The sequence below is a fragment of the Carettochelys insculpta genome, chromosome 27 (assembly GCF_033958435.1).
Source record: "Carettochelys insculpta isolate YL-2023 chromosome 27, ASM3395843v1, whole genome shotgun sequence".
In the NCBI taxonomy this organism is placed as follows: Eukaryota; Metazoa; Chordata; order Testudines; family Carettochelyidae; genus Carettochelys; species Carettochelys insculpta.
Window position 1 is genome coordinate 16,846,952 of NC_134163.1, and position 24,543 is coordinate 16,871,494.

A 24,543-nucleotide genomic window follows, 5' to 3' on the forward strand; every position below is an offset into this window, starting at 1 on the left:
CTGATCTGATGAAATGGAATGCTGTCGCTTGGGATAGTTTGCTCTCAATGCAGTGAACGGTGCTTGTCAGATGAGCATCAAATGTTGAAGTTGGAGATTGAAACAGATTACGTTTACTCATGGTAGTGATTCCCAAATAAGATCCCAAACTTCTGATAGAATATCCACACATGACAGGTAATTTCCTTATACTGTGAAGAGGACTGACACCAGAGCAAATTGAAAGGGATGTATTTGGGAGCAAGAGCTAAGGCTGCCATTTGGAGGTTTCTTGTATTTCTGCATTTCATTAATGCGAGTTAAATGCAACTCAGAATCCTGCTCTCCATGGTCCTGGTTCAAACCCTCTAGCCCCATTCAACACCTGTGCACGGCTCCAGCTCACCCCCCATGCCTGGCTCTGGCTCACCACCCTTCGTGCGTGGCTCTGGCTCATCTCCCCTCTCCCCAGTTCAAACCACCTGCCAGCCCACCACCCAAGCAGAGCTCCAGCTCATCTCCCCCAGCCCCGGTTCAAACCCCGCCCCCCGGCGTGTGGCTCTGGCTCAACGCCTGCCCACCGGCTCTGGTTCAAACCTTCCGTGCATGGCTCCAGCTCAACTCTCCCCTCCACCCTGGTGCAAACCCTCCACTTGTGGCTCCAGCTAATTAACAGCACAGAACACTGAGACCCAGGACTGTTAGCTGTAAACAAACTTTGTGGGACTATGGGGAAACTTGGCCACACCTGTAAGTGGTCATCTGACTAGCTAAAATCATGCTGGATTACAGATGTTGCTGGACAAAAGCTTGCAGGAGTACAGAGACTTTTTCCCCCCCGTCTGGAATAATTGACATGTTTACAGACCATCCCTAAATTACAGGTTCCGTTGGACTTTTACTTTATAAAAGTAAAATACTGTTTAACAAACAAAAAATCTTTGAGAAACTGAGCTGCTTGAGGTTTAGTCCTACAGGGTTGAGTAACTGTCATACTTGAGTTTAAAAATAGACTGGAAAGAGATGTTACTTAGTTGTGAAGGACCCTAGAAACCAATATCAAATTCAGAAGTATGATTAATATCTTCAACTGCCAGAGGCAGTTCATGGTATGAACTAAATAGATAGGATTTGCATTATATCATAGGGCATGAGTGGGTGTTGAAAAGTTTGTTGAAAGTGGGATATAAGATATAATTGGAGATACAATAGCATAACAAGCCTTGTGGATGGAGAGAAGTGGTGGATGTGGTATACCTAGACTTTAGTAAAGCGTTTGATACAGTCTTGCATGATATTCTTAATAAACTAGGCAGATACAACTTAGATGAGGCTACTATAAGGTGGGTGTGTAACTGACTGGTTAACCGTACTCAGAGAGTTGTTGTAAATGGTTCTCAATCCTGCTGGAAAAGTGTAACAAGTAGGGTTCCGCAGGGGTCTGTTTTAGGGCCGGTTCTGTTCAATATCTTCATCAACGATTTAGATACTGGCACAGAAAGTACGCACAGAAAGTACCAAGCTGGGAGGGGTTGCAACTGGTTTGGAAGACAGGGTCATAATTCAAAGTGATCTCAATAAATTGGAGAAATGGACTGAGGTAAACAGGATGAAGTTTAATAAGGACAAATGCAAAGTGCTCCACTTGGGAAGGAACAATCAGTGTCACACATACAGAATGGGAAGAGACTGTCTAGGAGTAACTACAGCAGAAAGGGATCTAGGGGTTTTAGTGGACCACAAGCTAAATATGAGTAACAGTGTGATGCTGTTGCAAAAAAAGCAGACATGATTCTGGGATGCATTAACAGGTGTGTTGTGAACAAGACAGGAGAAGTCATTCTTCTGCTGTACTTTGCTCTGGTTAGACCTCAGCTGGAGTATTGTGTCCAGTTCTGGGCACCGCAGTTCAAGAAAGATGTGGAGATGATAGAGAGGGTCCAGAAAAGAGCAACAAGAATGATTAGAAGTCTGGAGAAAGGCTGAAAGAATTGGGCTTGTTCAGTTTGGAAGAGACAAGATTGAGGGGGGACATGATAGTTTTCAAGTATCTAAAAGGGTGTCATGAGGAGGAGGGAGAGAACTTGTTTTTCTTGGCCTCTGAGGATAGAACAAGAAGCAATGGATTTAAACTGCAGCAAGGGAGGTTTAGGCTGGACATTAGGAAAAAGTTCCTAACTGTCAGGTGGTCAAACAGTGGAATAAATTGCCAAGGGAGGCTGTGGAATCTAACAGGTTGCTTAGCTGTCTATAAGGGATGGTTTAGACAGGACCTGGTCCTGCCATGAGGGCAGGGGCCTGGACTTGATGGCCTCTCAAGGTCCCTTCCAGTCCTAGTATTCTATGATACACATCTCCCAGAACTGGAAGGGACCTCAGGAGGTCATCTAGTCTAGTCCCCTGCTCTCTTGGCAGGACCAGTCACCACCCTGACATTTATTTGCCCCAATCCTTAAATGGCCTCCTCAAGGATTGAACTCACAATCCTAGGTTTGGTAGGCCAGTGCTCAAACCACTGAGCTATCCTTCCCCACAAAAACTTGTTCAACACAGAGGTTCACCTCATCCAGTAAACTTTTGTGTGCTGACTACATATGGCTGTCAAGCTTCAAAACACAGTATAAGCTTCTAGCCTTGCAGAAGAGGAGCTAGCAAAATGGGTTATGTAAACAGGAGAAGTTTTATGGGGGATTGCAGTCACAGATTGAGGCAAATAGTCAATGAAACCACTGTAAATTCTTGGCAGCTGAATTATGCAGTCGGGTACTCTTTAGGTTTCTACAGAGACCCAGATTGCTACAGTCCCTTTCCAGTCCATTTCATTTTATTTTGTCATATTTGGTATATAGACAGTACTATAGCGTTCTGAAGAGCAGACTTATCTGGACAGTGTTTGTCAGACTAGAAGAGTTTCCACTGGCTGACATTAGCAAAACCTTTTTTGTCTAACTAGCTGAACGAGTATTTAAAAATGGGAGACTAATATGAACTCTTAGGCCAATGTATTGTGGTAGCCTTGGTGTTTTTGTGTCTAGCAGGAATCTGGTGTTCAGGGATTTAACAATTGGGTGTACATTTGACTAAGCCTTGGAATATAGTTTTTGGAAGAAGAATGTAATTCTGTTTTAAATGTGAATTTCTGATTTCTACAGTTTTGGTTTAGTCTTTAAGAAGTTACAGAAACATGATTTGCTTTAATGTAAATTTGGCAAATGGTGAAATTTCAGAGTGCATTAATAGTGCATTTGGAATTTTAAAACAAATCAGAATTCTCCTAACTGGAAATTAGTAGTCATTAAATATTGTTCACAATATTTTTTTGGAAAAATCTTACCATATAAACTTTATGTGCTCGAAAATTAAATGATTAAAGGTCTAGAAAACATCATCTGTCAGGAAAGATTCATGGAACTGGGGTTGTTTAGTCTGGAAAAGAGAAGAGTGAGAATGGATCTGCTTTCAGGTATCTAAAAGGTTGCAACAAGGAGGAGGGGGAACATATTCTCTTAACCTCTTATAAAATGAGAAGGAATGGTCTTAAATTGCAGCAAGGGAGTTAGGTTGGGCATTAGGAAAAGCTTCCTGTTAGGGTGGTTAGCCACTGGAATAAATTGCCTAGGTGTATCCATCATTGGAGAGTTTTGAAAGGATGTTAAACAAACACCTGCTAGGGATGATCTGGATTAAGGATCTGCAACCAAAATGGCAAGAAAAGCCATTTTTTCCCAATTTGGTAAAAAAACTCAATTCAAGAGTCACAATGCATGTGAATAAGAAATAATTCTTAATAAAGAACATCAAACCATACTTTTTGTAACCTTTATTTTAAGACCAGTGCGCGCACAATGATTTGTAATGTGATACATGGGCTTACTGCAGGACATTTGCAAACTTTTTATGTACACTCATCCCTCGCTATATGGGCACAATTGGTTCCAAACTTTCTGCTGGTAGGTGAAAACTCGTAAGAGGGACACTAAATTCCCGTTAAATACATGTTAGCGTTTGATTGGTTCCTAGTGCTCCTAACTGGGGGAAGGAGTGGCAGCATGCAGACCTGCTTTTGAAAAGTAAGTGAACCTTGGGTGTGGGGGTGGCAGTGGGGGTTGGAAAAGGCAATAGGCTAGGGGCACTTTGGGGCTATGAGCAGTGGGGAGGATTAAAACCTAGTGGCAGCTCTGATGGAGGAGGTGGCAGCTGGCTCCTGTGGTTGCAGTAGCGGTACCTGTGGGGGGTGTGGGGGGCTGGGGGGCGGGGGTGTTGGGAGCAGGAGGGGCCAGGGGGAATGTGCGGGGAGTTCCAGGCCAGGGGCGTTGGGAGCGGCTCAGGCTGGGGCTGTGGGTCTCCCCACCCCGTGGCCAGGGACCCTGTGGCTGGCTCTCATAAGCGGGGGAAGTTCGCTCTTTTAGGGAACAAAAGTATGTATGTCCTTGATTTAGCAAGTACTTATAGGTAAAGTACTCGTTACACGAGGGATGAGTGTATTGTATTTCCTCACACTTTACATATGTGTTTGTACCACTGTCTTCCTAACTTTCACTTCTGAATCTTCTCTCTCTCTCTGGAGGATGATAGGGGAAATTATTCTTTTATTTTCTCAGAAGTGGTGGACATAAGTGTAGGTGGAATCCCCTAGGTTTCCAGTGTTTTATCTTTGGTTTTTTTTTTTTCTAATCAAGTTGCTGCTGGAGGTTCTGTCAAAGTGCCCTTTTCTGTGAGTTTTAATGTGCACCCATGCATTATTAGACTCCTTAGCTGCATCTACACGGCCCCTCCCTTTCGGAAGGAGCATGCAAATGCACCCAATCAGAAATGCAAATGAGGTGGTGATTTAAATATCTTGTGCTGTATTTGCATATTCCCTCATGATCTGGCTTCTGGAAGAGCCATTTTCGGAAACCAAAGCAGCCATGGTTCCTTCTAAAGGAAAGCTCCCCCCAACCCTGCCGCCCGCCTTCGAAAGCACCCTCCTTCCTATATATTTTTTCAGGAAATGGCTCTTCCGGAAGCCAGATCACATGGGAATAATCAAATGAAACATGATATTTAAACCCATGCCTCATTTGCATCTCTGATTAGCCGTATTTGCATGACCCTTCCGAAAGGGAGGGGCCATGTAGACACAGCTCTTGTTTGCTTTTTAACAGATGTTTGGCCTAGCTCCCTGTCAATTTGACAGTCACTTAAATCTTGTAATGTTTGGGGATTACCAGTAAGTGTAATAAATCTCTCAGATTATTGGTTTGGAGGGCAGATGGAGCATAATTACTCATCCTGACTTGTTTCAGCTATGAAACTTATTAGGAGAGACGGTACCAAGTTTTCCAAAAAGTAACAATGCTTTGTGTATTTTGATATCCCAGAATTTATCAGAAATATTCTGTCAACAGGAACCTGGAATTGTGGATTTGGAATAGCTATTACACAATTTTTATTTTATAAAAACCTTAACAAAAGTGGTGCTCAAATAATAGAGCAGGTGCCAGTACACTAAGTCAGTGTTGTGTAGAGTGGGGGACATGAGATTTCTAAAGGGAGACACAGTCGGATTGGCCAGCCCCTTCCCCTTCCTCCTTTGCTGTGCAGCCTCCTCATTTCCAGGGGACCAGCTGCATGCAAAGCCAGCCCCTCTGCCCCTTAAATCAGGTATCTTCCTCCTCCTCTTCTGTAAAGTGGGTTGGGGGAGAGTTTGGGGAGGAGAAAAAAAAAAAACAAATATCCCTTGGATCAAGGGCAGGAAGGAGAGATGTGCTGCTCTGTGCCTCTCCCCTTCCCTTTGCTGCTGTGTTTATAAATCCAGAGCCAGGCAGCTGTTTTTCCTGGAAACGCTCCTCTCTCTGGCCGTTTCTGCACAGACCACTTCCTTTGCAAGTGGTATGCTAATAAACCAAGCGAAAGATGCTAATGAGGCATGGATGCAAATTACCTGCACCTCATTAGCATAATGTCACATGATTTGGAGTCCAGGAGACCGTTCTTCTGGACTCCAAAACACCATGTAAAAGTGCAGCCCTGGGGGGGCTTCCAGAAGGAAGTCCTCTTCCGGAGGCCCCTTCTTCCTGAAAATTTTTGGGAAGAAGGGGCCTCCAGAAGGAGGACTTCCTTCCAGAAGCCCCCCTGGGACCATACTTCTACACAGTGTTTTGAAGTCCAGAAGAATGGTCTTCTGGACTCCAAATCATGTGATGTTATGCTAATGAGGCACAGGGAATGTATCTGGGTCGTTGAAGTTCCCCATCACCACCAAATCCGGGGCCCTGCATGACTTTGTTAGTTGTTTAAAAAAAGCCTCATCCACCTCCTCCACCTGGGTAGGCGGCCTGTAGTAGACTCCTAGCAGGACATCACCCTTGTTTTTTACCCCTCTTAACCCAGAGACACTCAACACGTCCATCTCCTACCTCTGTCTCCACCTCAGTCCAAACCATTTCAAGCCAGGGGGTTCTGCAACACCCTACGTTCCTGCATTTTTGCCAAATCATAGGTTTTTACTTTTTATCTTGGCACTGAGACAACTGCCCTCAAGGTCCCCTGTGAAAAAGGCTATAGAGTAGGCCCTTCCCACTCCCCTGACTTCTTGCAACCCCCGTGTATATAAAATTTCCCACATAATGCGGGGGGGCGGAGCGGGAAACTGATGAGGGCAGAAGCCCTGGCTCCAGTGAGTGGAGGGAGCAGGCAGCAGCCTTGCTCCCAGATCCCCTCCACTGGCGGATCCAGGAAACTGACCAGCACCAGTGTTGGTCAGTTTCCTGGCACCCAGCCAGGGAAAGCCAGGGAGAAGCCACCACAGTCTGCCAGCTGGGGGAAGCCAGGGGACAGACATTCTCATCAGCATGGCTGTCTGCCCCTCCTCAGTCATGGTTCCCTTCACCACCCCCATTTCCCTCAGCTGGGAAAAGTCGGGACAGACAGCTGCAGCAGCTGTCTACCCGCTGGGCTCCCCCAGCTACTGTGGTGCAGCTTCTCCCAAGCTGGGGCAAGCAGGGGAGAAGCCCTGCCGCAGCAGCTGTCTGTCCAATTTGTATTTAATGTGCGATAATACAAGTTAAGCACACATCTCATACTGAGAGGGATTCCTGTATATACATTCAGTAGTGTTCAAAACCTAGAACTTCAACATGTCCAAAATGCTGCATTAACACAGGTTAATTACAAAGGGGAATAACAAAGTTAGGGCCCTGACTAGCTTGCGTTAACTTTAGTTTGGCATTGCCAGGTCTCCTGATTCTTACTGCCTATTTCATGATATTTACTGTTTCTCTTAAAGGCCCAGTTCCTGTAGTCAAGTGATTTCATGAGATTCTCAATGTATTTTTTCCCCGAGTATATTTCTAGAAAATATTATCTAAGTGTATGCTAAAAGCTGGGAAGTCAGAGAATCATTTTTAAATACTTTTTTTAGTCTAAGCGGCTGCCATGTTACTTTGTATCTACAGAAACAATGAAGAGTCCCATGGCACCTTAAATCAGGGGTGCTCAGAGTGGGGGGGCATGTGAAATGTCATAAGGGGGGCACAACTTATCAGCCTCCCCTATCCAGGGCCTCCACTGTCTCCTCCATAGCATCCTTCAACACCCCACCCACTGTCACAGAGGGAGCATGGTGTGTCACTTCTGGGAGACTACTGCTTGCTTCCAGATAAGTTGGGGGTGCTCTGTTAGTTACAGGGATCAAAAGCGCAGCCTGATATAAAAAGTTTGCTCATCCCTTTACTAAGTAGCGCTAAGGCTGTCTAAATTATTGTATGATGCTGAATAGGAATATAAATATCAATGAAAAGAGCTAACTGGCTAAATGATTCAAATTATATTATTTTACCAGTTAATTGAGTGCGGTTCAGAACTGGTGGGGGGAGCTTCTCCAGGCATGGGTTACTATGGCTGGGGTCCTGCTGGGGGCAGGAGGCTCCTCCAGCCTGTCACACTGTGATATGGATGAAGATCTGCTCCTGCCAGGATCAGCCCTCTGGCTAACTGGCATGGTAATCATGCCAGTAAGGCTGATGCTCACTGGGCAAACAGTTAACCTTTTACATCCCTGGTGCTTAACTACTGTGTGTCAGGCACATGGGCACTGAGCAATCCAGGTGTCAGAGCATCAAGAAACTGCAGGTGAGTCTATGTGGAGGACAGACACTGAAGCACTGAGGGGAACTGGGTACCAACGTTTCTTAAACTGCAGGCACAAAAGTTTGCATGGTTACACCTGGAAAGCAGAGCTAGCTATGCACAAGGTGTCTGCTAAGGCATTGCTGAAACCTAATGAAGAGCTGGAGCAGTGATTAATGGTGCTTAGGGTACGCCTGTATTGCAAAGTTAAGTCAACAATTATAAACCTCTGTAATTGTATTGCTTGTGTATGTTCAGACAATGCTCCTTGTGTCAGTAGAGCATATCTGCAGTTTGTGCTCTAGTATCAATAGCCCAAACAGTGCACTGTGGGCAGCTGTCCCTGTGCAACTTGCCACCTTCTGCTTCTTGAAATTCTGAGAATAGCTTGCAGTGCATGTTGGTGGGACTTCACTGTCTGCTGATGCAGTTCTCTCTGTTCTGTTGTGCCATGGGCTTCCTACTGAGCCATTTTTCAGAAGCCACTGTAAACTCTGAACCTTCCAACTTTTTGCCTGAAAGCATGGATCTTACATTGTCCCCCAGTTTTGTGATGAGAATTGTAAATACAACACGGTTAATCTTGCAGTATGTCATGAGCTGTAAATCTGATAATGGAGCTGTTATACCACCTGTGCTGTGTGCCATGGAAAGAAACAATTCAGGATTCATGTTGGTGTTGATGAAGCAGCTGCATGTGGTGGACTGCTGTTAGTGGGCCTGGGAAACAAGCAGTGAGTCATAGGATCACAGTGTGATGTATGTATGACAGGCAGTGGCTGCAAAATACTTGGCTGTACAAAGTCACCTTCGTGAAATGGTATGCAGAGCAAGGACACCAGAATGAGAGCTTCCATCATGGTGGAAGTGTGAGCGGCAGTCGCTGTATGGCAGCTGCAGACCATGACCAATCAATCACAAATGTATTTGGAACTGGGAAGTCCACAGTAGGGGTTTTGGTAATGTAAGCATGCAGGACCATTAATCACCTCCTGCTTTGAAAGATTGACTCTGGGCAATGTGCAGGAAACAGTGGATGGACTTGGGCCTTGAAGAAATATGGCAGTGGGATTCCCTAACTGCATCGGGGCAATGACAGTGGACTTAAACCCTTTGTACTCTGAGTGGTGCATAGGCCATCTACAAGTCTCCTCCATTTCACTCCATCTTGGGACAAAACTTGTAGCTGACTCTAGGAGTACCCTTGTTTTCCTTGTGGGTTCCATATGAGAGCTTGATGGACTATGTTGGTTGATGGTTTTCTGAGAGTGTGACCTAGCCATGCCCACTTTCTTCTCTTGATTTGAACATCAAGTGGGTCTTGTCCTGCTATATTCCAAAGCTCCTAATTTGTGAGAAAGTCTTGCCATTTGATGTAAAGGATGTATCTCAGGCATCTGTTTATGACTGTCTATAGCTTGTGATTTGAAGACTTTTTAGTATGCCAGGTCTCACATCCATACAAGAGCACACTCTTCACATTTGTGTTTGAAGAGCCGCAGTTTCCTCTTTGCAGATATTATTTGTGGCTCATGAAGCCGTACTTTAGAAAGCTTGACAGCAGCAGGAAGCACTCATATGACAGCCAGAACAGCTTATTCCTCCTTCTCCATATGGCTCATTGTAATTGCCTTTGCTCCATTCCATCTTAACTGCCTCGATATGTGCTGCAGGTGATTTATTCACCAAAATGTCATACTATAGACCTCATGCTGACAGGCCTCATTAGGGTGCTCTCATCCATTTATTAGTGGACAGATCCACATCATATATGCATAGGGGTTCCCACCCCTCCTTCCTACTCCTCAGACAAGATGATACTCCATGGAGGCATCCCTCATAGGTTGGGGAGAGCACATGGATAGAGGCCCTCAAATTGGCAGATATCTGCTTTATAGCCATGGGTATTCGCATTTGTGCATGTCAATTTGGATATCTGTTGCTCAATTTTGCGGATACAGATTCAGATATGCATACAAATTTTTTATTCTCACAAGCACCATGACACAACTGTTATTTTCTATATCAGCACACTGAGGTATGAGATGGACTGCTCTGGGTGCAGAAGCAGCCAGTCTCTGGAACTGATGTATTACTTCCCAGATCTTCCTGTCCACAACCTACCTTCTGGGGACATAGAATGTACTCATGGACTCTCTCTTAGCATCATTTTGTGACTGATCAGAAATGGGCACTCCACAATTCAGTAGTCCAAGACATCTTCACTCAGTAGGTGTTTGTGACCACACTCCTCTTCATCTCCAATATAAGCCTCAAATGCACCACATACTGCTCTGAGGAGATCTCTGCTACCCTACTCAGGGTCTATCCAAATCAGCTCTGGCTTCCCACCTTTACTGCTCCTATCTTGAGTAGTTTACAAGATCTGAGGAGACAGTGAGAGTCATGGCCCAGGCAATTCTGGGTCCCCAGTCTCCTTCATATGTCAACCTGTCCACCAATGCGTATTTCTACCTTCCCCAAACTGGTGACACAGTTTAGCATTTAGAGCAAATATCCCAATCCACTGGTGCTCCACCACAAGTGTGGTATTTGGATGGACATCAGATTTCGAATGGACCTGTCTTGTGCAGCAGCAGAACATCCTCTCCAGCAGCACGAAGGAATCCACTACACACTATTGTTAGGCTAATTGGAAATGTTTTTCTTTTTGGGCCCAACAGAAGGGTGTTTGGATGCAATCATTGGGATCCCCTTTCTCCTAGACAATCTTTTTTTATTCCTGAAGGCAACTGGTCTTGCCTTTAACTCTCAAATGCCACCTGTATTTCAGTTTCTGCCCTTTCTCCTTCACTGTAGCTATGGATCTGTGTGATTGACAGTGGAGAAGGAACTGGAGATGTGGTCAGTATGTCCTGCCCTTTGTCGCCTTGGGAGGAAGTATGAGATGAACCAAAGCATTTGCTCAAAACAATACACTACTTTTAAACTCTCTCTGACACTGGGAGCATGGTGTGTGTGTGTATAATTCCTCAGTGGAATACAGAATAGGGACCACGCAGCTCAATTGCCAGTTACAGGTGAGTAGATGCCTCTTGGTTTGTTTGATATTGGTCTAAGTTACAATGTCGAATGGCAGATGACAATTGTGGTACGCAGTCGGAGAGGATATTTCTGTATTACAACAGGTTCTCTCAGGGTATTTGGTGGCCCATTCCATGATGTGATCTACTTTGCTGGTGAACATAAGAATGGCCATACTGGGTCAGACCAAAGGTCCATCTAGCCCAATATCCTGCCTGCCGACAGTGGCCAATGCCAGGTGCCCCAGATGGAGTGAACCGAATGGGTAACAATCTCTCTCCTGCCATCCATCTCCAGCTTCTGACAAAGAGGCTAGGGACACCATTCCTTACCCGTCCTGGCTAATAGCCATTAATGGACCTAACCTCCATGAATTTATCTAGCTCTTTTTTTATACCCTGTTATAGTAGAAGTCTTTACAGCTTCCTCTTGAAGGGACTTTCACATTTTGACTGTGTGCTGTGTGAAGAAGCAATTTCATTTGGAGTCCCCTAGTTCTTATATTATTGGAACAAGTAAATAATTCTTCTTTGTTCACTTTCTCCACACCACTCATAATTTTATATATTTCTATCATATTTCCGCTTTAGTGTCTCCTCTTTTCTAAACTGAAAAGTCCTAGTCTCTTTAATCTCTCTTCATAGGAAACCTGTTCCAAACCCCTAATCATTTTAGTTGCCCTTTTCTGATGCCAGTATATCTTCTTTGATGAGGTGACCATATCTGTACGCAGTATTCAAGATGTGGGTGTATCATGGTTTTATACAAGGGTAATAAGATATTATCTGTCTTATTCTTTATTCCTTTTTTTAATGATTTCTCACATCCTGTTTGCTTTTTTGACTCCTGCTGCACACTGCATGGATGTTTTCAGTGAACTATCCACAGTGGCTCCAAGATCTTTCCTAATTAGTTGTATAGTAATAGAGAGGTAGCCGTGTTTGTCTGTATTCACACAAAACAAAACAGCAGTCACATAGCACTTTAAAGAAGTGAGTCTGTCCCATGAAAGCTCATCACCTAATAAATTATTTTGTTAGTCTTTTAAAGTGCTACATGACTGCTGTTTTGTTCTGATTAGTTGTAGTTAAAGTAGCCCCATCATAGTGCATATATGTAGTTGGGGTTATTTTTTCCAGTGTGCATTACTTTACATTTAGCCACATTAAATTTCATTTGCCATTTTGTTGCCCAGTCACTCAGGTTTGTGAGACCCTTTTGAAGTTCTTCACAGTTTGGTTTGGGACTGTCTCTTGTGTGGGAGTATTCTGAAGTGAGTGCAGTGGGTAGGTAGAGGGTGAGGGAATTCTTTGTGAATTTTATAGTCCAGAGGTCAAAAATATTGATGTATATCAACTGTATTTTTGCTGTTGTGGTGCAGGTGTTTTGAGACTGAGTTTAGGGCTAATAAAGCAGAAATTTGTTGCTTGCTCTGACAATCGAAGGACACCCAGTGGGCACAGAGTTTCTTCTCTTCTTTCTAGGTTTAAACTTACTGTGGTCTATGGTGAGATTTTTTGGACTTTGCTGAGGACCTACTCTTAAGTGAACATGAGTCACTGTTCTGTAGATTTTTCTCAAAATATTTGACTAAAATTTAATTCAGGAAGCACACAGGGAAGGTTACTGGTTTACAAATGTGTAACCAATACAGTTGTGAAGAATTTACTGAATGTACCTAGAAGTTACTCTGAAATTATGTCTTCGCTATTAGAAGTCTTCCTACACTAAGTGCTCTCAAGCTATTTCATAGTGTAGAAATCGAGGGTGGGCTCCTGCAGGGGGTGTGAAATTTCATAAGGGGGGCACAGCATGATTGGCTCCTGGGTGGTCTCCATCTCATCCATCTCATTAAAAGGGTTGGAATAGGTTGCTGTTTTTATGTATGCATATTCACATTTATATACCGATTAATAAACTGTGGGCAGAGGGAAGAGGGAACTCAGAGCATCATGAGCCACATCAAGGCAGGAGGTGTGTCATAGGTACCCTGCCCCTGCTAAGGTCAGTCTAGTGGCAAATATGAGACACTCAGGGAAGGACGGATAGTTCCCTGGCTGCGTCAGCCAAACAAGTGCAGCTCCCTGACTGCCCCATGTCTTGGGGTACCCAAATAGGGCTGTTGTCCCACAGGGGAGTTCCCCAGTTGCAGGAGCAGTTGCCCTATGGAAGTGGGGGACATTGCGAGCTGCCCCCCACTGCTGGGCTCCAGGAATGCTGCAGGGATGCTCCCTGGCTCCAGCAGTGGCTGCCCTGTGGAGGGAGGGAGGGTTCCCTGGCCAGAGGGGGGCACCTGCAGTTCATGGCTGCTTCATGCCCCTGGGTGCCAGGAATGGAACTGCCGCCCTGCCAGGGACCTCCCCAGATGCTCCACACCCCTGGGTGCTGGGAATGGGACTGCTGCCTGGGTAGGGGAGTTCCCTGGCTCCCCTGCACCTCTGGGTGCTGGGAATGGGATTGCTGCCCTGCCAGGTACAGGTCTTCTTGGCATGAAGGGTGGCTGCCCCGCACCTCAGGGCACTGGCAGTGGGGCTTCTTCCCCACAGGAGAGCTCACTAGCTGGAGGAGGTCCCTAGCAGCAGAGGTGGCTTCCCTGCTGGGGGTGGGGTGGTGTTAGCCGATGGCCAAGGATGTTTGGTGAGGTGCCAGACTCTCACCTAATGGCCAGGCTTTATAGCCAAAAACGGCTGAGGTTCTTTGATTGTGTTGGCTGCTTTACAGTAACCCAGGGAAACAAGTCAGGCTTATGCACAAACGGTTACCAAAATTTATTAAACTAGATTCTAATCATGTGGTTACAAAATTGCTAGTGCCTACTTATTCAAATGTATAGATGTTACACACAAAAACAAGTTACAAAACTGAAGCCACGATCCCAAAGAAAGAAGACAAAGTATAGAGCTCTATTTCAAAATATGTGTACACTAAAGATAGGAGATCAGGTGTGGGTGCTTCTTACCCTCCTTGCATCTCTCGATTCCAGCGGTGCCAAGCCAGGATCGGTCACTCAGTTCCGCGGAAAGACGAATAAGGGACAAGGCTTAGGGACCCCTTTTGCTGCAGAAGCCTTGGGAGGCTGTCACTTATCTGACCAGCAGATAGATAGTGAAAAGCACTCAAAAATCATGGTGCTCTTGGTCCCATACTTATACCTCTGTAATCCTTTATTCTCTTTCTCCTTTCTTATGCCAAATTGGGGCTGGTCTGTCTGGGTGACGCCAGCTCTCGCAAGAGTAGTGTGAACTTAATTTACACTTGCAAGGGAGAGAAACAATAAGTTTCGACTACTGGACATTCCTTTTATTAGGGTAAATATTTTCCTACCTAGGATGTTAGTGTGTGTGCATCAAGTTATTAGTAGGGGCTAAGAGCCATGTCTGTCACAGCTTCTCTGTCTGCTGTGAGCCTAATAGTTGTATGTGTTCCCAGAGGCACATTGTAGCAGCACACCTGTGCTTTCTCACAGCTTCAAAGGCTGTGCTGGAATTTACGTTAAGTGCCCTGTTGTTTTGGCTCCCTTGTTTTCCCAGCAATGCTGGTCTGAGAGGGGGCTGGCTGTCTGGCTACAGGTGGCTACACAGGTGAGGGGTGCATCCTGCAGCAGGGATTGGGCTCCCTCCCTGTAGTGGTGTCCCTCGCTGCAGGTGCAACCGCCCCATGGAGGGCTGCCCAGCAGTGCTGGGGCACCAGGTCCTCCTAAAATTCTTAGAGGAGAGGATAAAACATACTACCCTATCCCCCAACATACTTGGCCTTACCTCTGTGACAGGTCCCTGGCTCCCTCCCCTGCTGCTGGCTGTACTGGTTGGTCGTTCATAAGTGCTGCATGTGCTGTCAGGCCAGATCCTGATTGATTTTACCTGCAGCTGCGTAGACTTGGGGAAAGGGAAGCTCAGCAGCGGGAGTGAATTCATGGGACAATTCGCTTTTTTTTATTTTTTAAATGTGGAATGCCTGCCTAAAATAAGGGACTGTCCCAGTGAAAATGAGATGGATAGTCACCTTAAGTCTCTGGTCCCTGCCCCTTTAAAAAGCCTGTTTCTTTGGTGTGAGCTGGACTGCTGGGGAGCTTTGAGGATCTGGCTGCTGTCAGTCTCTGCCCCCTCTCCCTCCCAACCTCAGTGGCAGGGGAGGAGCAGGCAGCCGTCTTAGGCAGCTTGCTCCTTTGCAAAGGTTTGGGAAGTGGAGCAGCAGCCTCAGAGAAAGAGAGGAGAGGTGTGCAGGGAAAACAGCCCCCGCTCTGGCTTTGTGTTAGAAGGGGAGAGGAACAACCCCCTCCCCCTCCTCCAGCCCTTGACCCAGGAGATATTTAGCTTTTTTCTCTTCCTCCTTGCTTGTTTGTTTCCTAAATCCCCCCACCCAGCCCCACTTCTTACTTTATAGGAGAGATGGAGGAAGATACCTGATTTAAGGGGCATGGGGACTGGCTTTGCATGCCGCTAGACTCCCATAAGTGATGCAACTACACGGGGGTGTGAAGGGAGGCTGATCACACTGTGCCCCCCCTTAGAAACTTCACACCCTCCTGAGGGGGTGTGTCCCCCACTTTGTGCACCCCTGATCTAGACCATAGCTTTTATCAGTCTGGCTTTACCACAGACTCCCCCCTGCCACCCCCCCAAAGGGAGCTATAAAATATTGGGCTAGTTCAGTGTGCAAGCATTTGTTACATGCCACCATGTGAGCAATTTGAGTAATTCTTGATATTACAGTACATTAATCGACTGAACAAGACTAAATATTTTAATTGAACATTTAATCTATGTCATGACCATTGACTATACCTAATGATATTATCTAATTCAAACATCAAGCTGTCTGTCATTTGAATTCTGGGTTCTTTCCCATAGCTAACTTGTTCTTGGAGCTGTCCAATGTAGTGCTGTTTGGGATTATACTTGTGAGAGTGTGGATGTCTAGCTGAGTAGCAGAGAGCGTTATATTCTATTTCCTGCTAGCAACACACATTCTCCATTTTTGTCGGTATCCATGCTTTGTAGTGGGTGCAGTCTACAGGACTTCCATGCCTTGCATATTGAGTATAATCCTTTGCTATACAACATCCCTCTCTCATGTTTTTGTTGGAGAATATCTTGGAAAATGGCCCTGTTGTGAGTCAGTATGGCCTCCTGCTGACTCAGAGGCAGAGAAGGCTGCACAGAGGCCCTGGTGGGCGGGCCCGGAGCCAGAACACCAGAGGCCCGCCCCTCAGAGGGCGGAGCCCAGGGCTAGAAAGGCCAAGGGCAGGGCTCGGGACCCGTTAAAGCCTGGGCCTCTGGGCAGGGAGGACGCGCCTGCACGAGCTCCCCAGCGCCAAGGGCGGAGGGCTTGTCGCCGCCCGGCCGGGCTGGAGAAGCAAGCCCCCAGCGGCTCCGAACAACCCCGGATCCAGATGCCCCAGGGGGACTACCCGGACTTCCCAGACCTGCCAGGACCCTCACGCCGGCAGAGACCCCCCACTTCGGAAGAAGCCCCAGGAGCAGCCTGCCCCAGAGTCCCGGCGGGTCCCTGCAGCCCTCAGGCCCAGGATCGCCTCGGGTCCACTGTGCTATCGCCGCCCGACTATCCCAATGACATTGACATGAGCGACTGGCCGGAGCCCCCGAAGGTGGACGATTTGGAGGAGACCGACCCTGTGGGACCCCCTGACCTGGACTGGGACCTTCCGCCAGTGGAGGTAGAGGTAGGAAGTGGCCCAGGGAACGACGCTCCCCAACCCATGGCAGTGTGTTGCGGCCTGGATCCCCACTGCCGTGGTCGTGTGTGAGCGACCCCCCGGGCCCGTTGCAGTGGAGTGGGAGGGCCTGCGACCCCCTACCCCCTCCTTGACAGGGCCAGCCTGTGCTGGGCCTGTGCTCAAACCTTTGTGCTGTTGCCCCGGCCCCAACTGAGGGCTGGGCCTGTGCTCAAACCCTTGTGCTGTTGCCCCGCGCCAAACTGAGGGCTGGGGCCTGTGCTGAAACCCTTGTGTTGCTGCCCCGCCCTGGACTGAGGGCTGGGCCGGGATTTTGTTGCAACTGTGAACTGCTGCCCGCCCTGAACTGAGGGCTGGGCCGGTACTGTATTGCTATTGAGAACTGCTGCCCCGCCCTAGACTGAGGGCTGGGGCCTGTATTGTATTGTAACGGTGAACTGCTGACCGCCCCGAACTGAGTGAGGGGCTGGTGTTCTAACCCCTTTTTGGGTGCCGCCCGCCCTAGGCCAAGGGCTGGGCATCTCGGGACTCTTACACGTGGTGGAGAATGTGGGTACTCAGTCCCCACCCCTGACATAAGGGGTGAGGGAGTGGGCGTGGACCCACAGAGAGGAAGAAGCCCCTGAAGAGTGCGGGCAACTATCCGCTTTTTTTTTTTTTTTTTTTTTGTGTATTGCTGCTATCCCCGCTCCAGTGATGGAGATGGACAAGCTGTTGAAATATTTGGCCGAAAGTCAGCAGAAGCAGCAGACTGCCCAGCTACAGTAGCTGCTCCAGCAGCTGGGAGCCCAGCAGACACAGCTGCTGACTGAACTGATGGCCCAGAACCAGGAGCACCAGCAACAATGTCTGCAGCAACTGGCAGCCCTGGTGCTGTTGCCAGCCGAGCCGCAGCAGGGAGCCCAAGGGGGAGGCCCCGCATCAGTCCTGCCGGTACGGCTGACAAAGATGGGTCCAGCGGATGATCCGGAGGCCTTCCTGGTCACCTTTGAATGGGTAGCGGTTGTGGCTGGGTGGCCTTGGAACCAGTGGGCTACATTGCTGGCCCCTTATTTGACCGGGGGGGGGCCCAGAGAGCTTACCGGGCATTATCTGTTGAGGACGCCCAAGATTATGACTGGGTGAAGGCAGCCGTCCTCGATGCCCTGGACGTTAGCCATGAGACCTTCCGCCAGCGGTTCCGGACCCTGACCTACCCCGCGGGGGCTCGGCCACGGTGCGTGGCACAGGAGCTGAGGGACGCGTGCCAGCGGTGGCTGCAACCGGAGGTGAGGACCCCCGCAGAGCTCATGGAGCATGTCGTCTTAGAACAACTCCTCTGCATCCTCCGACCCAGAGGGCAGGCTTGGGTGTGGCGCCACCAACCGGCCACCGTTCAAGCTGCTGTCGAACTCATGGAGGACTTCCTCGCCGTGGAGGAGCCGGAAGCACCCACGTACTCGGCCCCATCGTCACGGCCCCCATGCCGGGGAGCCGAGAAGCCAGGGGAGCCCTGCTCCGAACTGCCCCGCCAGCTGCAGGGATCACTCAGTCTTCGTTGGAGGCCACCACGGAAGCCAGGCCCCAATAACCCCCAGGGGGGACCTGAGGGGGCCACCAACCCGCGGCCACCAGGTCCAGAGGGGCTCCAGACCCACGGGGGGCCCCAACCAGCGCTAGGACCCTGCTTCATCTGTGGTCAACGGGGACACCTCCAACGGGACTGCTTGGAACATTTCTGTAGTTTTGGCCGAGTATGGGCAGCCGAAAAGAGGGCGCGACCCCCCACAGGCGCCCACAATTACGGTCCTGGTCCTCGTGGGAACTGAAGCCACGGTCGCCTTAGTGGACTCGGGGTGCAGCCAGACCTTGGTCTGCCAACAGGCCGGCCTGGAGGCTGACCCCACTCTAGGGACCATTCGGCTGCAGTGCATTCATGGCGACGTGCGTCCATACCCCAGCGCACGGGTGCCCCTGACGGTGGCAGGGGTGACCCATCATTTGGTCGTCGGCCTAGTGCCCCAACTGGCGTACCCAGTGGTGTTAGGCCAGGACTGGCCAGGCTTCGTGGGTATCTTCCGCCCGGCCACCGGACTCAAGGGGGAGGCGGCCCCTGTTCTGGAGGGGAATACGCCAGAGGATCCACCCGAGGAGAGGGTGGGGCCGGACCTGGGACCCCTAACTGAAGGACCCGCCGAAGGCTCAAAGGGGACCAGCCCCGACGACGGGGCAACTTCTTATTTGTGCCGGGACCAGAAAGACGACCCCACGCTAAGCCAGGCCTATGCCCAGGTGGCGGCAGTCGACGGGGTGGCAACAGACCCCCAGCTCGTGGCACAGTGGCCCCACTTAGAGCTGTGCCAGGAACGACTATACCGGGTGGACCAGGACCCCCAGACCCAGGAACAACGAGCACAGCTACTGGTGCCGAAATGCCACCGATGGGCCGTAATGAAGCTGGCCCATGATATCCCTGCTGCCGGCCACTTGGGCCAAGAAAAGACCTTGGCCCGGATACTGTCCCAATTCTTCTGGCCAGGGGTCCACCAGGAGGTTAAGAACTATTGTAGCTCCTGCCCTGCGTGCCAGCTTGCTGCTCCCCCGCGGGTCCCTAGGGCCCCGTTGATCCCGATGCCAGTGGTGGGGACCGCGTTCGAGCGGGTGGCCATGGATCTGGTGGGCCCGCTCCCTAAGAGCGTAGTCGGGTACAAGTTTGTGTTGGTCCTCGTGGACTATGCCACCCGCTTCCCAGAGGCGATCCCACTGTGCAACATCACGGCCCGCACCATTGCGGGAGAGCTAATGAAGATCTTCGCCCAAGTAGGGCTGCCACGGGAACTTCTCACCGATCAGAGAACCAATTTTACATCCCGCCTGATGAAGCAGGTCTGTGCGCTCCTGGGGATTAAACAGCTATGCACCTCTGTGTACCACCCCCAGACAGATGGCCTGGTAGAGCACTTCAACTGCATGCTGAAGGAGATGATGCGCAAATTCCCCCCAGAAGACCTGTGCCGGTGGGATCAGTTGCTACCTCCCTTGCTTTTGGCCATCTGGGAGGTCCCCCAGTCCTCCACGCATTTCTCGCCGTTCGAGCTACTGTACGGACGCCGTCCCCGGGGAGTACTTGACCTTATGCGGGAGGTCTGGGAGCAAACCGTGTCCCCCTCAAAAGGACTGCTGCAATACGTCTTCCAGCTCCAGAAGCGCCTGGAACAGGTAGGGACCCTCGCAGAGGAAAACCTGAGAGCTGCACAAGCGTCCCAAGCCCGAACCTACAACCAGGAGGTGCGGAGCCGTAGTTTCGAGCCAAGTGATCGGGTCCTGGTCCTGCTACCCTCCAGCGAATCTAAGTTGTTGGCTAGGTGGCAGGGACCTTACGAGATTATTCGAGCCGTGGGGCCTGTCACCTATGAAGTTGACCAACCCGACCGCTGTAAGAAGACTCAGCGATATCACATCAACCTCCTAAAACCATGGCAGGACCGGGAGGGCTTCATGATAAACCCCTGCCCCCCAGACCCCGAACTAGGGCCCCAGGTGCCTCACGGGGAGGAACCGGCACAACCAGCCCTCGGTGCAACGCTGACAGAAGAGCAACGGAAGCAGGCCCAGTGCCTCCTCCAAGTGTTCCAGGATAACTTCACCGCCCTCCCCGGACACACCTCTCTGGTCTGCCATGTCATCTGTACGGAACCTGGGACGGTGGTTCGCGATGCCACGCGCCCACTACCCTTCCGGATGCGGGAAGTAGTGGAAGAGGAGGTACGGGCGATGCTGGCCCTGGGAGTGATAGAACCGTCCCAAAGTGAGTGGCACAGCCCTGTGGTACTCGTCCCGAAGCCCAACGGCACTCGGAGATTTTGCATCGACTTTAGGTGGGTGAACGCGATCTCCAAATTCGATGCGTATCCAATGCCCCGGGTCGATGAATTGTTGGGACGTCTGGGGGCGGCCCGCTATTTCAGTACCCTTGATCTCAGTAAGGGGTACTGGCAGATCCCCTTGGCACCTTCTTCACGGGAGAAAACGGCCTTTGCAACTCCATCAGGCCTATACCAGTTCACCCAAATGCCTTTTGGTCTCCACAGCGCCCCGGCGACCTTCCAGCGGCTGATGGACTGTCTGCTTCAGCCCCACCGGGACTACGCCACGGCCTACCTCGACGACATCGTCGTATATAGTTGCCACTGGGAGGAACACCTGGACTGGGTGGCAGCGGCCCTTAGGTCCCTGAGGGCAGCAGGCCTAACGATGAACCCGAAGAAGTGCCGCATTGGATGGCAGGAGACGACGTATCTCGGGTACACTATAGGAGGGGGCCAGGTAAAGCCCCTCGTGGACAAGGTGCAGGCCCTAGCGGCCTGCCCTCCCCCCAGTACCAAATGGCAGGTACGACGGTTCTTGGGACTGGCAGGGTACTATCGACGCTTCATCCCGAAGTTTGCTTCAATTGCCGCCCCCCTGACGCAGCTTTTGACAAAAGCCCAGCCGCAAAGGGTGGTATGGACCGCAGCCACAGACAAGACCTTCCGAACCCTGAAACAGTGCCTAATGCAGGAACCTGTCCTCTATAGTCCCGACTTCAGTCATCCGTTTATTCTGCAAACCGATGTCTCGGGGTAGGCCTAGGGGCTGTCCTATCCCAGGAGATTGACGGAGAAGATCATCCGGTGGTCTACATCAGCCGGAAGCTTTTCCCGAGGGAACAGCGCTACGCTGTAATAGAAGAGGAGGCCCTGGCGGTGAAGTGGGCGTGCGACACCCTTAGGTGTTACCTGTTGGGCGCCCCCTTCACCCTAGTTACGGACCATGCACCGTTACAGTGGCTGTCCCAAATGAAGGGTACCAACACCCGAATTGTGCGCTGGTATTTGGCGTTACAGCCGTATGCTTTCGACGTGCGTCATTGGGCAGGTAAGGACCATACAAATGCCGACTTCCTTTCCCCCCTGGGGGAGATGGAGGAGTCTGCCCCCATGGCACGGGAGACGGACTTAAGGAGGGTGGGGGGGAGTGTAGTGAGTATGGCCTCCTGCTGACTCAGAGGCAGAGAAGGCTGCACAGAGGCCCTGGTGGGCGGGCCCGGAGCCAGAACACCAGAGGCCTGCCCCTCAGAGGGCGGGGCCCAGGGCTAGAAAGGCCAAGGGCAGGGCTCGGGACCCATTAAAGCCTGGGCCTCCGGGCAGGGAGGACGCGCCTGCACGAGCTCCCCAGCGCCAAGGACGGAGGGCCTGTCGCCGCCCAGCCGGGCCGGAGGAGCAAGCCCCCAGCGGCTCCGAACAACCCCGGATCCAGATGCCCCAGGGGGACTACCCAGACTTCCCAGACCTGCCAGGACCCTCACGCCGGCAGAGACCCCCCACCTCGGAAGAAGCCCCAGGAGTGGCCTGCCCCAGAGTCCCGGCAGCGGGTCCCTGCAGCCCTCAGGCCCAGGATCGCCTCGGGTCCACCATGCTACCGCCGCCTGACTATCCCAATGACATTGACATGAGCGACTGGCTGGAGCCCCCGAAGGTGGACGATTTGGAGGAGACCGACCCTGTGGGACCCCCTGACCAGATGGACTGGGACCTTCCGCCAGTGGAGGAAGAGGTAGGAAGTGGCCCGGGGAACAACGCTCCCGAACCCATGGCAGTGTGTTGCGGCCTGGATCCCCACTGCCGTGATGGTGTGTGAGTGACCCCCAGGGCCCCGGGTCCGTTGCAGTGGAGTGGGAGGGCCTGCGACCCCCTACCCCCTCCTTGACAGGGCCAGCCCGTGCTGGGCCTGTGCTCAAACCTTTGTGCTGTTGCCCTGGCCCCAACTGAGGGCTGGGCCTGTGCTCAAACCCTTGTGCTGTTGCCCCGCCCCAAACTGAGGGCTGGGGCCTGTGCTCAAACCCTTGTGTTGCTGCCCCACCCTGGACTGAGGGCTGGGCCGGGATTTTGTTGCAACTGTGAACTGCTGCCCGCCCTGAACTGAGGGCTGGGCCTGTACTGTACTACTATTGTGAACGGCTGCCCGCCCTGAACTGAGGGCTGGGCCGGTACTGTATTGCTATTGAGAACTGCTGCCCCGCCCTAGACTGAGGGCTGGGGCCTGTATTGTATTGTAACGGTGAACTGCTGACCGCCCCGAACTGAGTGAGGGGCTGGTGTTCTAATCCCTTTTTGGGTGCCGCCCGCCCTAGGCCAAGTGCTGGGCATCTCGGGACTCTTACAGGCCCCATCTCTGAGAAGGGAAGGTGCCTTTTTGCTGCCTTAAAGACCCGAATCTTTTTATTGTTAAAAATCTTGCTTGTCTTCTATCTTACTTGATTTTGATTAAGGGTGTTTTCTGTGACTGACATGTTTCAGTACTTACTAAAATGACTTAGGAAAGAGCTCTTCTCTTAAGTGTCTTGAGTTGAAAGAGGGGTTGATAATTTGTCTGAAAAAAATTTCAATCTCTAGCAATTGGATTATTTTTATAGGATCCAATGGCATCCTTCTGTGTGTCCATAGACTTCCAGGGTAAACAAGACCTGAAGTTCAAATATTGTCTTGTCTATGCCTGAACAGCACAGCTGCACTCCACCATTGTGGTGCTTCGGTGTGGACACTAATTACATGAATGGAAGGGATTCTCCCATTGCTGTAATTAATATACGTCCCCTCTAGGTGGCAGCTGCACTGATGGAAAAGTTCTTTTTTCTGCTTAGCGCTAAGATGACAGTTGTTTAGTGTGGTCATCCTAGTTAACAGACAGAAAAGTTGAACTTTGGGAGCTGATGATAGGACATTCTGTCTTGCAGTTTGCCTTTGTGTTGGTCTGACAGAACCAGCCTTGAACTTGGTACACAGCACAGTCTTCTGATTCAGGGTTTTACCTGGAGGATTAGAAACTGCGTATTTGTGTCTTTACACTTACCAATCTCACATTATTTTAACATACAGTGAATGTACCTGGAGATTACACTGGTCATATCTTTATAAATGAAAATAAGTGTGTACCATCATGAATGTGCACTTGAAATCGAGGACTGCAGCTGGCAACAGCTTCTGACCATATGCACTGAATTTAGTTTTGTGTAGGAGTAAGATTGTAATAGCTCCTTCAACTTCCAAGGGGGCCAAAGCTGTCCATTTTCCTCTTACTGCAGACAGGCAGCTCCCTAAAGCTCGAAGAATGCAGGTTTTGTGCTTAATTCTTCTTGTAATTACACAGCATGTTTCAACATTATTAGAGAACAAAAATGTACACATGAACATTTAAATCACTTACTCTGCTTTGTTACAGATCCATAATATGGTGGCTGTGCTGGACGTGATCTCCAGCTTGGAGAAATATCCCATAACCAAAGAGGCACTTGAGGTATGTCACTTTACATATGAAATTCCAAAGACATTTACGTATGAAAAGAGATGGCCTCTTTATCTTTTGAACCCCCTTTAATGCAATCACAAAAGATTACAAATTTAAAGTAAAGATAACAGTAATCAGGACCTCACTGCTTCCTGTGGCACTTCAATACATGACAGAATGAATTGTTTCTGGAATCATGTAATAGTAGAAGGGTAACTCTACTGGTGTACCGTGCAGTCCAATTTCTGTTCACAAAAGGCATCGGAGCAATACTTCCACCGGTTACGTCCCTGTCTGAGTCAGGAAGCATTGTTTCTGAATCTTATGACTGGTCATGTTCTTATTCTTGCTCAGATATGAATTCTTTGGTAACCTACCAAGAATAACAATCCCAGACTGGCTGTGAG

General features: G+C 49.8%; 1 protein-coding gene across 4 annotated transcripts in view; it reads left to right on the forward strand.

Moving 5' to 3' along the window:
* The window catches only part of MED26 (mediator complex subunit 26), a 54,226-nt gene that overhangs the window by 21,618 nt on the left and 8,065 nt on the right, over positions 1-24,543 (forward strand). For all 4 annotated transcript variants that reach the window (XR_012642619.1, XM_074977998.1, XM_074977999.1 and 1 more), the window contains exon 2: positions 24,071-24,145. Coding sequence is in view for 3 of the 4 variants with exons in the window: in XM_074977998.1 (XP_074834099.1) it covers positions 24,071-24,145 (75 nt within the window). In the remaining variant the exon portion in view is untranslated. The remainder of the gene's footprint in view (positions 1-24,070; positions 24,146-24,543) is intronic.